This window comes from Sphaerodactylus townsendi, linkage group LG14 (assembly GCF_021028975.2).
Source record: "Sphaerodactylus townsendi isolate TG3544 linkage group LG14, MPM_Stown_v2.3, whole genome shotgun sequence".
NCBI classification, from domain to species: Eukaryota; Metazoa; Chordata; class Lepidosauria; order Squamata; family Sphaerodactylidae; genus Sphaerodactylus; species Sphaerodactylus townsendi.
In genome coordinates, this window is record NC_059438.1 from 199,751 (window position 1) to 217,841 (window position 18,091).

Sequence of the window (18,091 nt, forward strand, 5' to 3'; positions counted from 1 at the left end):
GGTTGTGCTTTGGGGATGGCATAAGGGGAACTGGATTTTGGGCAGCAGGGAGCTTTTTTTGCTTTTAGCCTTCCTGCGGTGCCAAGAAGTTCTCCTGGAGGCAGCGAGGCAGCACCAAAGCAGATCTGCTCCCCCAAAACCAGGGGCTCTGGATCAGACTGCCCAATCCAACTCACCCACTAGGCGTTCACAACCCTATCTGGAACCCTGTTTGAGTTTTAAATAAACAAACAAGTTGGGTTTGGGGGTTTAAAATAAATGTTGGCTTTGCTACAGTAGGAGATAGAAGACGGAATTAGTCCTGTCGCAGGGATAGAATCTTTTTGAGACGATGAAGTGAAACAATTCATCAAGCAGTACAACAGTAAAATCCACCCAATCCCCGAGGAAAGCTTTTTCCAAAGAATGACTGACATCATACTTCTGTAACAAAACTTTAATCAGTTTGTCTGGCAGAAATCAACGTGGTGCAAAAGTGTCACATGTTTGTATTCTTTTTACTCCTCTGTAAAAGAGAGAGAGGAGAAAGGCAATGTCAAGAAAGCTTCAGCAGATGAAAACACAGAACTACCATAATGTTGTGACTCATGATCTCAGGTACTCTGCAAGTTTGTCATTCAAAGCAGTCACAGCTGAATGGGGGGTGGGGGGTGGGGAAGGTCTCATATCTGGAGACCAGAAGGTGGTCTTAGGGGACTGTTGCTCTGTCTTGTGAGAGAGCAGGATGCCAGAGGGCTCAACTGTATCCCTGGTGTTTTTTAATATCTACATTATACCTCTGAGAGAATTTGCTCAGGAATATAAGATTTGGTGTCATTACGCTGATGAAACTAGCATCCTTTTTCATCAAATCAGGTGAAGTGGGAGCATCCTTGAATGCATTCCTGAAGGCACTAATGGCCTAGATGAAGGGAAATAAACTCAATCCAGATAAGACACAGTTGACAGTTGTGAGTGGCCGCTTCCGCACAGCCACGCTGGGGGTTGGGTTGGTGTACATGACGCCGACCCAACCCCCCCGGGACCGTTCACACGAACGGTCCCGGTAACGACAGGGCAGACGCCGCCATGCTGCACCATCGCCCAATTGACGTATCTTCCCTGCGACTGTCTGGCGCGGCGCCGAGGCCAGGGGACACGCCCCCCTGCCCTGCGCGACTGCTCCGGAGTCACCAGAGACGCGCCGGAAGGTCGCAGGGAAGGTAAGTCAATAGGGAAAGGGGGGGAGGGTTGGCGCCTTCCAGCTGCTGCCGTTCGCACAGCAGCTGCTGGAAGCCACCATTTCCCAAAAACCTTGCTCAGGGAACGAGGTGGGAAAATGGCGGTTTCGCGCCGCTGGGGAGGAGCAAGGGCGGCGCGGCTGCAAAGCAGCTGCGCCCCCCATGCGAACAGCTCCCTAGGGACGGCGTTTTTGCTGTCCCTAGGGCGCTGTAATTGGCCCGTGCGGAACTGGCCTCACAACGCAAGCAAGGCTACACTAGGATGACCCTGTAAGAGGATCAGTTCTGGGTAAGCTTGTGCTCTCCCCCTCTCCAAAAATCAGCTTGGCTATACTCCTGGATCCCCAGGTGACTGAGTATCATCTTGGGATGATTTGTCAGTTGAACTCATTTCTGGAAGATAAACAGACTCAGTCAGTGTTGTCTGGGCTTTCATTACTTTGGTGCAATACTCTTTACCTCAGACTAACTTTCCCAAAGGCCCCAAAATGCCAGCCAATGCAGAATGGAAGTCCCTGCCTGGGAAAATTTGTTTCAGCCCCTCCCTGTTCTTTTTTTAAAGGCCAGTAAAAGCAGTTGTGTTGCAGCATGTCTTTAGGAACTAAGGAGACTTATTCTTCTGCACTTTTATTACTTTTTAAAATAGTTGGTTTTTAACTTCAGTAAATATTTTATGAACCCTTTATCTTAAAGAGGTGTACCTGTTGTTGTTTTTAAATAAAGAGATCAGTTTTTAAATTTCTGTACATTCATACCATATTAAAGTTTCCTATGCGAGCCAGTATGGTGTAGCAGTTAAGAGCAGGGGGACTGGAGAACTAAGTGTGATTCCTCACTCCTCTACATGAGTAGGGATTCTTATCTGGTGAGCTGAGTTTGTTTCCCTGTTCCTACACAGGAAGCCTGCTGGATGACCCTGGGCTAGTCACAGTTCTCTCAGAACTCTCTCAGCCTACTTTCCAAAGTGCCTGTTGTGGGGAAAGGAAGGGAAAGGAGTTCGTAAGCCGCTTTAAGATCCCTTTACAGGAGAGAAAGGTGGAACATAAATCCAAACTCTTTTTTTCTTCTATTCCTACCACATGCGAACATGGACTATTACACAGAAGACTGTCAGAAAGTTAACTTACAGTAGCAGTACCTGTAACTTGCTGTATTTCTTAGCAAGATCAACGTTTGTCCGTCCCTCCTGAAATGGGTAGGCCCACAGAATTGAATTCCAGTGATGCCCCTTCTTTTTGACACCATCTAAAAGATAGTTTATTTCTTCTGATGTAAAATCTTTCCTAATTCTTCGTTTGCTTTTTTTAAAAGCTGTGGCAAGCACATCCACTGAACGTATCTCACTACCCTGCATATTAAATCAAAACAAGCCATGTGTTTTGTGTGCAATCTTCACACACATAAGGTATAGTCAAGAGTGTAACTAGGATTGGGCAAGCCAAAGGCCGTACCCCAGGCACAGCCTGAGGGGGTGCCACGTAGCCCAGAGTCCCCCCCACAAGCTCTACCCCCATTCTCAAACTGCAACCTTCCCCAGAACTACACATGGAGTTCAGGGGCAGTGCCCCAGTTCAAGGCTGGGTACCAGATCTAGCTTTAAATTGCAGGTTCCGCCTCCCAAGCCTGTTATTTAAAGCTGGACCCAGCCAGGCCGAGCCCAGTCTTGAATTGCAGGCTCTGCCCTGTCTGGGCCCATCTTTATACTGTTGGCTCTACCTCCAAAGCACTGACTCCAAAGTCACATGGAGTTTGAGGGGAGGGTGTGCAGTTGAACACTTGCCCAGCCTTGAAGTGCAACCCTACTGTCAAACTCCATGTGAAGCTGGGGAGAGGTGCAGAGCTCAACACTTATCCCGGGTGCCATCTTTAGAAGATACACCCCTGGGTGCAGTGGCTAGAATATTAGACCAGGAATTCAGAGATCCATGTTTAGATTCCCAGTCTTCCATGGAAGTGTCTTTAGGCCATTCACTCCCTCTCAGCCTAACCTACCACACAGGGGTTTTGTTGGAAAGATAAAATAGAGACAGGGAGAACCATGTGGCTTTAGGATCCTATTGCAGAGAAAAGTAGGATATTTATAAGGTGCTGCATTCAATCTTTGTGAAGGGTTAGTTGGTATTATAGAAGCTTTCAGAATAACAAAAAAGACTGAATCATCCAGCTATCTGCACGGCTGAGTGAGGATATGAAACGCCACATCATTGGAGCACTTAAAATTGACAATTCTTGTAAACCCACTTTTTAAGTAGTAATTTCACAAGCAGGTCAGCTGAAGTAAACAGAGAAGGTATCATCTTATACCAGTTGCGAATTACTACTGCTGAATGTGTCCAGTGATTATGACGATTTAACAATATAAAAATGTTATTAGTATTTGTACTAAAATATTAGAATGTAAAATTAAACATACCTCATCATCAAATGAATAGGTATGTTTTTCACCCAGACTTGCATTTTCAGGATTGTATTTTTGCTTGCTTGCTTGTTTCTCCATGAATGTATCATGTTTTGCTTGAAGATCTGCTATTTTGATCAATATATTATTTGTTACCTAATGAAAACTAATGGCAGAACTATCTATTTTGAAAAAAATATGAGGCCAGAATGGTTGGATTGGTTAGCTGGAGGGAAATCTTCATCTTTCCTCCACCTACTTTCACCTATAAATATACCCACAGCCATTTCCTAAACTGTTTTCACTCTCCAAGGCTCCAAGACCAGAAGAATCCAGCTAAAGAAAAGGTGACCTGGATAGCATTTGCAGGTAGTGAAAGTAATTGGTTTTTTCCTGTAGATGCAAAGCTTTCACCAATATCTTATTAATGCAAAAAAACCAAAAACCATCAGGCCCTAGGAAGCAAGCCCCCAACTCTACTAAACTGAACAAAGTTGATGATTTATTTTAGAATTATATATATTTAGAATTAGTATTTTGTGAATTCTTATGCATGGTATTTTGTGCAGAATTGAACAGCTGAAAATCTATTACCTGGACATTGCTTTTAGCCCTTTAATTGGGGAAAGATGCTTGCAAGGCAGGGTCTGTAAAGGCTCTAATATTCAGACAAAATTATGCACTTTCAAGGCCCACTGAAGTATTGAAAACACTTAAAAATAGCTTAGCTGCCAATATTCTTATGCATGTTATCATAATTACCGTTATAGCCTGTAGAACAATCCTTGTTAGAGATAATAGATCTTTTTAGATTCCTTTTATATTTCATTTCAGTTTGTAGAATAACTTTGTGCTGGGTACACAGATGTTGACAAGACTGTAAAATCTTGCAAAAATTGCGACTGTTTAACAAGTGTTCTGTTGTTATACAACCTGAAAAAATAGCATATTGTAAAATATCAAGTAAATATAACAATGGCATTCAACAATAAAAAAAATACCTTCTCCTGTTTCCACTGTTTACCACATTCTTTTCTTTTCCCAAGGCAAGGTAACTATGTATATAATCGTGTCTATGCTTTATAATGGGACAAGAATTTCTGATTTCTTCTTTGCGGTATTATGGTAACAAATGTCTCAAAAGAGTACAGCTACTGTGGTGTAGTGGACAGAGTGTTCAACTAGGATCTGAGAGACCCAGGGGCGTTCCTAGGCAAACTGGAGCCCTGGGCAAAACCTGAGTTTGATGCCCCCCCAATGGGCGGCCAACCTCTCCCATGGTAACCAAACAATGATTTTTTCCACCATGTTGTTTCAAAGTCACCATCACATTATAGAACATGCCCCAACTCACAAATCTGAACACAGCAGAAATATTTTTTGAAAACATTTTCAAAATGCTTTCAAAATGTTTTATTACTGCTATGAAAACATTTTATGGTGTTGTATCCAGTCCCCCCAATTGGGGGAAACAGCATCACTTGTTTAAACTAGGGAGCCCAGATTCTCCTTTTAAATCCACCTTAAAGGGAGAATCTGGGGTCCCCAGTTTAAATAACATTGAAAGTGATGCTGTTTTGGGGTGGATTCTCCCCCACCCTGAAACAGCTTCACTTTCAATGTTTAAACCGGGGACCTCAGATTCTCCCTTTAAATCCATGCCGAAGGGGATGGATTTAATAATAATAATAATAATAACCTTTATTAGGGATTGGGAGAATAAAAGAAAGAAAGAAAACAAGCATTGGCAGGAAGGTGGATTTAAAAGGAGAATCTGGGGGAATTTAGGGGCTGCCTGCTGTCAGGGGTGCAATTATTAAGATAGCAGCACCAAAATTTCAGAGTCTCTTCGTGAGACCCTACTGATGATACCACCCAAGTTTGGTGAAGTTTGGTTCAGGGGGTCCAAAGTTATGGACCCTCAAAGGTGTAGCCCCCATCTCCTATTAGCTCCCTTTGGAAACAATGGGGGATGGGGGCACTCCCTTTGGGAATTCATAACGTGGGACTCCCTAAACCAAACCTCACCAAACCTGGGTGATATCATCAGGAGAGTCTTCCAAAGAATCCCTGAAATTTTGGTGCTGCTAGCCTAAAAACTGTGCCCCCTGCAGGCCAAAAATGGAAAAGACACTGAAAATACAAAAAAATCCCACAAACGAACCTACGCCCCCCCACAAGGCTGCGCCCTGGGCAACTGCCCACTTTGCCCAATGGGAGGAACGCCTCTGGGGAGACCTAGGTTCAAATTCCTACTCTGCCATGGAAGCTCACGGGGTAACCTTAGGCCAGTCGCACACTCTCAGCTTAACCTACCCCACAGAGTTGTTGTGAGGATAAAATGGAAGAGGGAACACTGATGTAAATTGTGTTGAGTCCCCGTTAAGGAGAAAGGTAGAATATAAAGGAAGTAAATACATGAAAACAAGAGCAAAAATGTCCCAGTACCTGAGCATCTTAATTCCGATATTTTAGGATCCATAGAAGTAGTTGGAATATGGTTTGTCGCTGAATTTGTTATGTTCGAACCCAATTTAAATGGCTCTGAAAGAAGAGGTTATTTTAATAACATAAAATACATGAAATAAGTATTCAGCTTTGCTTCATATCTTTTATATACTGCAAATTTACTTTACTACATATAAATACCATAATTATATATAAAGACAATTAAAAAACTAGTTGTGTGCATTATGTTCTAAAATAAGTTTAAGCAGAAAGCATTTTTTTAGTTACAGGGAAATAGAATGCCGATCTTCTTGCCCACCCTTGTGCTGTACCAATTCCTTTAGAAGCAGTTTATGGGGGTTACAAAGGAGTGGAGAAGAAAAAGAAAAGGTAGAAAGGCCTTGTTGCACATACAGACAATTTAATTTTGGCCACGAAAGCAAGCATAAGATGTAATACATGCAAGCTACTTGTTCTACATTCTGAAATAATTTTATTTCTAATAACAATCAAAGTAGTAAGAACGATATTTAGGTTCTCTGTACCTGTATTTGGTATTTGCTGTGTCACATTTTTAACAACAAGATCTGGTTGCGTGAACAAACATTCACTGAAACTAACATAAAAAGCACATAGTTGAATCCTGTTCTTTAATACATCACAAAATCCATCAGATCCCTTACTGCATAGTGGGGAAAAGCACTAGCTGTTATGTCTGCTATTTTTATACATTTTAAAATAAATAAATGTGTAAATTATGCACTCTGATCTTTAAACAAATCTTTAAACAAACCCATCGGGGAATTATTAGACCAGGGTTCTCTGATGCCTGTAAACTGGTGTTTAAAGACACAGACTTTACTTGCCCACTGTAGGAATCAAAAAAGTACCAGCAGCAATTGTGTGAGCTGTATGCATTATAAAGCAGTCTAACAAAACATGAGATTTTATGTCCCTCACTCATTTACATCTACAGCTTTGAAAACATTTGCCATTCTTCCTAGAAATTGCCAAGCTAGTTAACTAAATACAATTTAGGTATGCACCCAGCAATTTAAAACCCTCCACAGATTTCTATAAAAGATGATAATTCTGACACTTGAGGTGCAGCAGTTAAGGAAGTTGTATGCTTCTGGATTAGAATATAGTCCTGAACGAATATGAGAATTATCATTCATTTTTTACGCACTGCCTTTGTCAAAACCATTATTGAACATGATATTTTGATATAACAGCATTCATGCCAAGTTTTATTTTTGCTTTCAGAGAGATGGGGGAAGCAGGGCTAGGTAGGCACTAGGGCTCAGGCAGAGCATTCAACAAAAAGAAGGTCCTGCATGCTTTGTTCTGTGGCCGAGGAATATACTATCTATTATGATCTTTATGTGGAACAGAATATAGTTAATAATACTGTATTAACATTTCATGTGATAATCTGAGCTACATTTTACAATTTAAAAGTAACAATGTAGCCTTGTATTTAAAATTGAAGGTACAGTACCTTAACTGAATATCAGATTTATCAGATTGAAAAACTGTGGTTTTATTTGCAATAGAGACTTCTTTTATGCTGGCCGTTTCCTTTTTACCAATTGAATGAAGATTATGGTGGTCATTTTGAATGAGTGTGGTGTTGACTGGATTCCTTTTGATAGCCTTTAACTGTTCATTCTTGGATGATTCATTTACACGTTTAGTAGCAGTCAGTTCACCCAATACCGAATTTAGCACTGGTTGGTTCTTTTTTGTACATTTTGTGTCTCTACTAGAGCTTTGACCACTAGTGATTATTCTAAGGTGCTTCGATGTAGTCTGTGTAACATCTTCAGGAGAAATGTCATTATAACCATCAGTAAATATCTGTCTCCTCACTTTTTCCTACATTTAAAAAAGAAATCAGTTTGAGGATATACAGCATGCACACAAATAAAACATACTTTCCCCCAAAGGATTAGAAAGGCTAGGCCAAGATAAACAGGCGACTAAAGGACTAACAATTCACTCAGACAGCACTTTCATACAACCCTGTCTTTTTCCTCAGATTTTGACAGAGGCCCTTTCCCCACTTACCTTAAACCCCGCGCTACTCTCCTAAAGTAGCGCGGGGTCCAGCTGCACTCCCCACTTCAAGGGCAGCAAGAACGCAGCAGCCCTGACGCTGCCTCTCTCGCGCCCCCTCAGCGCGCGGCATCCCAGGCGCTCTTCTTAAGGGCGCCTTTTGATGACCCCGCGGAGAGTGCGGGGTCGTGGGGACGCCCGGGCGCACGCCTGGGATGCCGCACGCTGAGAGCAGCTTGCGGCATAGGGGAGATGGAAGAGAGTGGGGAAAGGCCCAGAATTCCCTAGTTACTACACTTTAAAAAGCCCAACCTCTTGATGTTCATTTTCAAGCTGTTGAATGCGATGTAGAATCTGTTTTGCTTTCACCCTGTAGTCTTCAATAGTCTCTTCTCTGTGCTGCAGGTCTGCCTTCAAATGTCCTGCATCCTCCCTGCTTGAGGAATTCTCACTTAGTTTCACTGACAATTTCTCAGCTTTTTGGAAAAGAATAAAAATTCATTATTTGGATCAATAAAAACAGAGAAATATATATTTAGTACTATAAAGGCTCAGGGCCATTTCATGGCAATTTTGGCCTTGTTTCTTTGCAGTATCAAGAGAAGATACTTTAGAAAAGTGGTTCATGTGTGTTCTCTCTTCTGTTTCAGTGCCAGGAAAGCTGCAAGCAAAGTTGGCCATCAACAATTAGATCTTTTCCACATGGAAAACTCTCCCCAGTTCGATACAGTTGGGAAACAGGGCCCCCCACCCCCATCCCCACTGCTTCCACATAGCATCATGGTACATTCCCCAGCCTTTTCTCACTCTTCCAAACTAGCTTTATTATGAAATTTTGGAAAATATTGCTTCAAGGCTAGATTGCTGCCATGTGGATGGGAAATTTCAGATTTTCCCATTTCCACCCACAGGACAGCCATTTTCCTTGCAGAGGACTCTGAGACACAGAGGACTCTGAGGCAGAACCTGAGGACACAGTGCAGCAAGAGTTGGCTGCTCCTGAGGAAGACCAGGCAGTAGAGCCAACACCCAGCGTTTCCCTGCCTGATGACATTCAGATCCTCTTAGGGAACCCAGTGATGAGCCAGCTGTGCATAGGAGGCAGAAGCAGAGGCTGCTACTGCAGAAGCAAAGGAGGAGTGCTCGTTTGGCAGTAAGATATGGGAGATTAGAAGTCTCTGCATCTGATGAGGATTAACTTCTTGCAGAATCCCAGCCCCTTGAACAAGGCTCTCTATTATATAAGTGTTGCTGTGAGCTTGCTTCTGCCTGGGGGCAACAAGCATGTTACCTATTGCCACCATGTGCCTGGTTCTTCGTTGATTCCCAGCCTGCTTCTCAGTTCTCCCGTATCATGACCCTTGGACTGTGATTTGACAATGCCTTGCCTGCTGCCTGCCTTGACCTATTGGACTGTGACCTGACTACTCCTTGCCTGCCACCTGCCCTGACTCATTGGACTATGATCTGACGATGCTTGTGCTTGCCGCCCATTTGGCCCTGCGGGGTCAGACTTAGCCATGCCCCTGCCTGCTGGCAGCACATCTCATTTTTTACAAAAGTAGAAGAGGATAAGTACAGTGTAATCTGCGAGTAATAAATTTGTTAATTGGTGTATTTTCAGTAAATGGAGAAGGGGAAATACCTAGGCCCTGGGTATTCCACTGCCCCAAGCACAGTGGTATTGGTTCAGGTCTGGAGATGATAATGCCATGCCTGTTCCTTCCTCTCATGCTGCCATCCAGGTGCAAGACAAGCCCCTTCAAAGTCGCTGGAGCTCAATTTGAACTTCAGCAGCAAAGAATCTCACTGGATGGGAGAAGGCAAGGCCAAGCCTCAGACAGAGAAAGAACCAACCATCTTCCAATCTATAAAGCCTAGTCAATTGAAAGCAGTTCTTACTCATCACAGGTAGACAGGCAAGAAAAGTATACAAGTCTGCCCTAAAAATATCTTTTAAAACAGAAATGAAAGAAACAGCAGTCTTACTGATACGTTTGCAGTTCTGAAGCACAAAGGTTGCAGCCTTGTTTAGTTCTTCGTCCTGTGATTCAGTTAGAGCCTGAATCATGAGTGGAAGGCCGTTGTTCTGAACCAGAACATACTGATTCTCCTCTAAAAAAAACAACACCGTTACAGCCAGTAAAATATCTACTCTGTTCAATCAATAGCATGCTATTGTATGAGCTCATTTACTGAGAAAATTGTTCAATGCATCAAAATATTGACTTTTTATTAGCAAGTGTATGTCAAGGAAATATTATTTATCAGAAGCCAAATCTGATTCTCAAAAGCCTCAAATTGCCTTTTTTGAGCCTCATATTGTGTAATGTTGTTATGATTGTTGCAACAGCAACTAATTTTAGATCACTTACTACAACAATTTGTAAGATACAGATCTTTTAAAATTTACAGAATATGCTGTTATGGATCATGGCAAACCAGAAATAAAATTGAATTAACTGAATGTTACAATTGGAAGGGCAAAATGATGTTTTTCCTTGGTAGGAAACTCCCTTAGATAAAACATTCATAAAATAAATATGAATCCTACCGCAACCATCTGTACAGTGTCCAAGGGTAAGTATAATGCTGAATTTTTCTCTTGAATTGATCATGCTGTAAGAAAGCAATGTCAGTAGATTCGGCACTATGTTATATCTTGCCAAGGCGGCTCCAATTGCATCTATGGGTACAAAATAATTTAGAGAGAAAAATCCATTATGCATGGAACACAGTGAGACCACCTTAGAAGCTTTATCTTAATATTTGCAGTGATAAGAGTGGGTGCAGACGGGAAGACCCAGCCTCAGCTCAGGGGCAGCAGATATGGAGGGCAGTAATGGGGGGCAGATGTGGATGGCGCACTTTGGGTACTTGCCCCAGGTGCCATTTTCAGCTGGTACATCACTGGGTATTTAATGATATTGGGCTCTGTTCACTCACAATTATCAGCAATACAGGCATCCAGGGTCTTTGTCACCGCTACTGCTAGTTTTGTGCTTGACAAATTTCCTGATGAATTGTATATCAGTTTGGCAAGAAGTTCATCCAGCACAGCTAATCCACCAATGGAAGCAAAAAACTGTTGTAATCTTGCTTGAAGAAGAAAAAATAAATATGACAGTTACTAAACATGCTTTACTCAGAGTTCCCGAAAAGTCACTAATGTCCAGGTATCACCTCAGTCAAATGCTTTTTTTGTGTGCAAAATTCTTAGGAGAATTACTGCTATCATTCTCTTAACATTGTATTTTTCTTAAAAATAAAAACTAGTCAACAACCAAAAATAAAAGCACCTTCCCTCACAAATAATCACAATACTAGCAAGTTTATAAAGCAAAACCTCAACATGCTTTCAAGAGCCCCTTCTGCACACGCAAAATAATGCGTTTTCAAACCACTTTCACAATTGTTTGAAAGTGGATTTTGCCATTCCGCACAGCTTCAAAGAGCACTGAAAGCAGTTTGAAAGTGTATTATTCTGCATGTGCGGAATGAGCCAAGGTGTCTTAAGAATATAAGAAGAGTCCTGCTGGATCAGACCTGTGACTTATCTAGCCCAGCACCTTGTTTCATGCAGCGGCCAACTAGTTTCTCTAAAGGGACAAGCAAAGGGCATAGGTCTTCCCCTGATGTTAGCACTGCTAGTGAAATGTTTTTGCTTGTTACCATAGTATAATTTTTGTAGAAGCATCATAAATAAAGCCAGAAGAGGGATGATGTGCCAGCTCACTTGGGTAGTTGCGCTAATTCAAACTGAGCACTAATTCGGTTCTGACCACCAAGTTCAGTACTGGATAGCTAAATTAGAGGATCTTTGGTGAGCAACTGCCAATCAGTCTAAACAACAGTAAGTTAAATGGATCAGTGTTCCAGGTTGGTGCAAGAGAGCAATACATGTTCATACATTCTCTGGCACTGAGAACACTTCCCTTCCTCTCCTGATTGTAGTACTCAATTCCATTATGACTTCGAAAATCACAAAGGTAGGGTACCACTTTTCTGTGCTCCGGTTCCAGGAGATGAAGAACACCTGAGACAGCAAAAGTTATCCTATCTCCAACTAAAGGACTTGCGCTCTTCACTATTACTCAGTGAAACTTGGTTCCATAAAATATAATGCGATCATACAGTATTAGATACTTACAATTATTGGCAACGGTGAGCCCAATGAATGAACAAATTGGGCGAACGATCTCAGGTTTTATACAACGTTGCAGGCAGTCTTTTGCATATGGAAAAACCAAACTGCAGCTTTTTTGATTGTCCTCTGTAGGTGATGAAGCAATATGACTTAAAATTTAAATTGAAAACAGCAGTTTCCTTTTTATTTTATGTAATTACACAAACAATGAAAGCAACAGTGATTACCATTCTGGGGGTTATTGACACATGCACAGAGAGCACTGCAAACTGAAGTCCACAGCTGATAGCACTGGTTAATATTATGATCTGACACGTTCACCTCAGTCACTGAAAGAGTTGTTCTATTAAGAAAGAAGACAAACTGTGAAAATGGCATGTTAAAACATCATTGTTCATACTTAACTGCAATAGCTTAGCTTGCTTGCTTACCTGAATAATTCTAGTAAAATGTCAAGGCAACCACATTCTCTCACATACGTTTGCCCACTCTCTGTGAAAGAACGAAATATTGGTGTGTAATAAAATATTTCAATTATTAGGTAGCAAATAAACTCTGCAGTTTTTGGAACATTTCACACATTCTGTATGATACTGAATGTAAATTCTAAGTGGAGTAGCAGCTAAATGTACAGCATCTTCAGTGTATGTCTAAAAGGCGTAGAACATGAAACAGACCATGTTTTCTAGACTTAATCAGTGACACAAAGCCTAAAGATACAAAACCAACATGGTATAAACTATCAATTGTTTAATCCCTTGTGGTTTCTAGTTCTGATTCTTTCGCTTGGTGAATATTTGACGCTACATTTCATATCTCCAAAATTCAATGGAGCTGGAATTATGCAAATTATAGTACCAGAGTCCAACTGACCTAAGACTGTTTAAGGTTGCAATCCTAAATACAGAGATTAGAAAATAAATCCCACTGTACTGTAAGTCTTTTCTAAGTAGCAACCATTGTGATTTAAATTGTGCATACGCACAAGTGTAAGGAAAGACTTACTGTTATTTGACACAAGTACTAACAAGACATAAACAGACACTCTTTTCAAATTCACACTGGAATTCCTCTGCGTTAGAAATGTACGGAGGTCTTCAAATAATCCAGAAGTACACAGAATCTCCTGACAAAACACTGAAACAACACAAATATTCCTTTGAACACTATACAATGAATTTTCTTACATTAATACAACAGAGCCTTTTAACTGCTGATTTTTAAAAAGAAGTCTAAAGTAGAGACTTGGTACGAACAGTAAAAAGGAGATACAAAGTAAATCATAAGTTAAATTCCCAGACCTCTCTTTATACACACAATAGGTTGTTATGAAGCTGAAAAAAAATCATATATCTCTGAATGAAGTCTTCAGAATAATGTGTATATGTTTTTATTTGAGGTATAAAAGGTTTCAAAACCCCCCAACAAACTTAGAAAGTGGTTCAAGAACGCCAAAAATCTAAAGGTAACCTATAGGACAGGTAGAGGTACAGCATACCCCTTTTATGTATTTTGGGTCAAACTTAAAATATTGTGGAGTTGCTATCACTGTACATTCCTGGACAATTATTCTACACAAATTGATGTTCTGCACACTACTGATAATGAATCAACTATCTTTCACCAAGATTGCCCCAATTACAGATAATTCTCAGGTAATAAGAGCTTTAATTGAACCAAGATTCTTGAATCAGATATTTTGTAAATTATTAAATACATTAAACATGACATATCTTTTTCAGGCGGATTCTGCGTGGGCCAAAAACAGCGGTGTGAAAACGGTGTAAACTCTTTCATGCTGTTTTAAACCATTTTACACCATTTTCACATCAGTTTTTGGCCCATGCGGAATCCACCTCAGAAAGGCGCAAAGAAGCAAAATAAAAAAAATTAAGGTACATATACCCAGAAGTACATTCAACTGAATTCTTTAGTAAATGTCCTTAGGACTGTAGCCACATCAACTTAAAGATATTACGATACATATGGGAATAAGGTTATATCTTACCACTGGTCTCAGCTAAACCTCCTAAAGTAAATAAGGCAGCTTCTTTTACTATGCTGTACACACTCGACTTTACCAGGTTATTTACAAACATCAGACCACCTATTTCACGAAAATAATCACTAGCATCATCTGTTGAAAAAAACAGAAACAATAAACGATACTCTGCATAAAGAAATAAATCACTTCCACCTGGGAACCAATCAAGAAGCAACTTCTAAAATTGTAAAGCAAAATTTTATCCTACTGTTTTGGTGGCAAACTGAATAGACAGTAACCAAGGCTTCCTTTTGAGAAATAGGCTGGTCCATCTGATACTTAAGACATTCAAGGAGTAAATTCAGGTCAGTTTTCATCTCTGTAAGGATAAAGCAAGTAGATTTCAGAATTATAATACAACATTTTATTTTTTTTATTAGGGCAGCAGAGTGGTTAGGGTGATGAATCAGATCTGGGGGATATTCAAATTGAAATCGCCACTCTGCATGAATCTTGCTGTCTGACCTTGGGCCAGTCACTTTTTCTCAGAAGAACATAAGAGCCCTGCTGGTTCAGACCAGTGGTCCATCAGCATCTCATCTCACACAGTGGCCAACCAGTTTCTGTGGAGAATTAACAGCAGGGCACAGAGGTCATGGCCATCCACAGATATTGCTTAATCTACCTCAAAGGGTTGTTGTTGGGAAGATAAAATGGAGAGAATTATCTACATTCTAAGTACCCTGGAAGAAGGTGAAATAAAAATGTACAATAAATATCTTTAAATAGCTAGTTAATGAATACCCAGTTGAGAACTCCACCCCTTTGAGAATACAGGGCCTTGGATTCCCCCCCACCCTTTCCATTGTCAAAAGGTATCTCCACCAGCAGAGCTGACCTTTCTTGCCTCTCCTTTCCTTACTGAAGCCCAAAATCACTCCTGAAATTTTGCTCCTGGGGCGGGGGACCCCACCCCTCATGAACAAGCCTTGGGGAAACAAGAGGTTTCAGCTGCAAAGCTCCAATCTCTCTCTCTCTCTCTCTTTCTCTCTCTCTCTCTCACACACACACACACAGAGAGTTAAATATATAACAATTACACTATATTATAGTTAGTTAAATATATAACAATTCAATATATATTGTTGAAGATTTTCACAGCCGGAATCACTGGGGTGTTGTGTGGTTTCCGGGCTGTATGGCCGTGTTCTAGCAGCATGATGTTTCGCCTGCATCTGTGGCTGGCATCTTCAGAGGATCTCTGAAGATGCCAGCCACAGATGAAGGCGAAACATCATGCTGCTAGAACATGGCCATACAGCCCGGAAACTACACAACACCCCAATTCAATATATAATTAAACATATAACAATTATACCATATTACCAATAAAAACTAAAATACAATATGCGTTTAAATAAAACTATTTTATTAAACATTACTAGTAGCTATGTTTATTTATTTATTCTGTTTCCCACTGTTCAGCATCTTTGGCTCCCAAAGTAGTTTACAGTGACAATATGCCACTAAAATAGAGGTTCTTTCCATTCATAGACCACTAGAGCTTTGTTCCCCATCAGAAGATCCACAAAATTGTGATTAGGCAAAACCATGACATTAATACTAGGAATGTAATCACTATCATTTCATACAACAAAAATTGGACATATCTCATCTTAAAGAGATACCTGTCCTAGCTCTTGTTAGAAAATCCAACTGAAGCAACAAAAAGTAAACTGATAGGCATTAAAAATAATTTTATCAGCCTTACCACATTGTCTGTTTTTGGTATTTTCCATTTTGCAACTTGACAGCGCAATTTATCTTAACCTTTGTAAAAAGGGGGGGAGGGGTTCATCATTTCCATTATGAAAGCAGAAATTTAAAAAAAACCTTTAAAATATTACATTTAATAAAAGCTGACTTTCATAGTAATTTCCTTTCTTGGAACTCACGATACAAAGCCATGTAGGGGTGAAACATAACCCTCAACAACCTTAAAGGGTTGTTGTGAAGATAAAAATTGAGAACACAGGTTAAGTTCAGCAACACTTTCAGTTCTGCACTTCTCCACAAAACACCATGCCCCCCCTCCCACCAGATTTCACAGTGTAAACCTTTGGGAGCGTTAACTCGCAGATGCTTGTACCTCTGCAAAATTTTTGCTGGTTTGCAAGGTGCTCCTGGACTTGAATTTTATTCTTAACCTGCCTGAAACTCTTAATGGAGGTCACATAAGGTTGCCAACTTGGGAAATACTTGGGAGACCTGGGGAGGGAGCTTGGGAAAAGTAGGGTTCAGAGGGGGGACCTCAGCAGGATGTAAAGCCATGGAAACCACCCTCCAAAGCAGCCATTTTTTCCCTGGGGAAGTGATCTTTGTGACCTGGAGGCGTTGCAACAGCAGATCTCCAGCTCCCACCTGGAGGCTGGCAACCCTTATTGCCACCTGAGCTCCTTGGAGGAAAAGAAAAATAAATATCCACTAGATCACAATAATATCTAAGCTCCCCATACAAACTAATCCCTCCTTCTATGAACAGCTCCATGAAAAGATGGGAAAAGATGGGATTTAATTTTGGAGCATCCCAAACAGGCTGTACAGTCACAGCTGGTCAGGGAAGGAGACCTTACTTTGCATGGAAACTTCCTTTGGGGCTGAAAGAAAAGGCTGCATCCAACCCAGATCTGTTTTACCACATTGCTGAAGTGATTGAGACTGAGAACTCACCGGCGGCCATCTTCCCATTCAAATAAAGGAGTCTCAGAGAAAAGAGGAAACCGTTTTAGCTCAGCAGAGAAGGAAAGGCCAACAGGGCCTCTGACTTTTGTTCCCTCATCTGAGAGGATGACTTCGCTCGACTTCCATCACTCTCCTCTCCTCTCCTCCCGCCCCATCGCCCCACTAAAGCCTTGTCCTAATTACATATTATTCTTTAAAATTCATTTTAAATAGGTTTTCCTTGACTCCTGCTGGGCTTGGGCTGGGGGACCCCTCATGGAACTACAATCCGCGAATCCTTTCAAGAAGGACAAAATCAATATAAATTGTGCAAAGGGATGTGTCTAGGAATTTCCCTCAGTTCTCCAACACCCTGGGCCTATGAAGGACTTAAGAGGCTAATACCTTTAAAAAACATGTTTACATTTTGCGCGTGTAACCCATGCCATGTCACTATTTGTATGTGCAGCTGGTAAGCTTGCTTACATGTTATCAACTGCAAGGGCCCCACCCTCCACAGTTGATCTGGCCTGCAACAGAAGGAAGGCCTACAGCTCAATTGAGGGAATTGCTAATTTTTTTTTTACAGGTATGTGGTGGGCCCAATAAGAGAGAAAAGTATATTAGAATTTTCCCAATGTAACGGAAGGGTGCATTAGTTTGCTACTTCTGTTATCCACCTCAGTTGATCTGGCCTGCAATAGGAGAAGGCAGGCCCACAGTTCAATTGAGGGAATTGCTTATTTTTTAATAGGCCCAAGTTGAAGAAAGACCTGCACCAGCTACACTCTATGCAGACAAACAGATGGGCTAAAGAAGCCCTGCATTACTAATTGTTTGGACTTTCTTGCTTTTCTTTATTTACTGTGCACTGTTTGTAGTTGCAACTGTTTTAAAGGCACTGAAGATTTTGTATAAATGAGTTGTGCTACATATATCTTCACTATTATTTATCCCTAAATGATAGAAAGTTGTTGTATTTAAATTAAAGGTTTGTTAATTTGTTGAAGCAATTTCATATTTGTTTGACAAGCCACAGGGTGCTGTCGTTATATTAACTTTTAAATTTTCCTAGATCTCCGATGGAGATTGATGTGCATTGACTTATAAAAATG

At 40.9% G+C, this 18,091-nt stretch overlaps 1 protein-coding gene across 1 annotated transcript; it reads right to left on the reverse strand.

Moving 5' to 3' along the window:
• Positions 1 to 449: 449 nt before the first annotated feature.
• On the reverse strand, positions 450 to 16,995 carry TERB1 (telomere repeat binding bouquet formation protein 1). The gene is made up of 18 exons (XM_048516034.1): positions 16,986 to 16,995; positions 14,524 to 14,634; positions 14,280 to 14,408; positions 13,277 to 13,408; positions 12,703 to 12,763; positions 12,499 to 12,614; positions 12,275 to 12,397; positions 11,071 to 11,223; positions 10,679 to 10,810; positions 10,114 to 10,239; positions 8,437 to 8,600; positions 7,568 to 7,944; positions 6,612 to 6,676; positions 6,067 to 6,162; positions 4,381 to 4,551; positions 3,634 to 3,746; positions 2,359 to 2,568; positions 450 to 505 (listed from the first exon to the last, which is right to left on the reverse strand). The coding sequence occupies exons 1-18, from the start codon at positions 16,993 to 16,995 to the stop codon at positions 479 to 481; spliced, it is 2,316 nt and encodes a 771-aa protein (XP_048371991.1). The 3' UTR covers positions 450 to 478.
• Between the last annotated feature and the right edge of the window lie 1,096 nt (positions 16,996 to 18,091).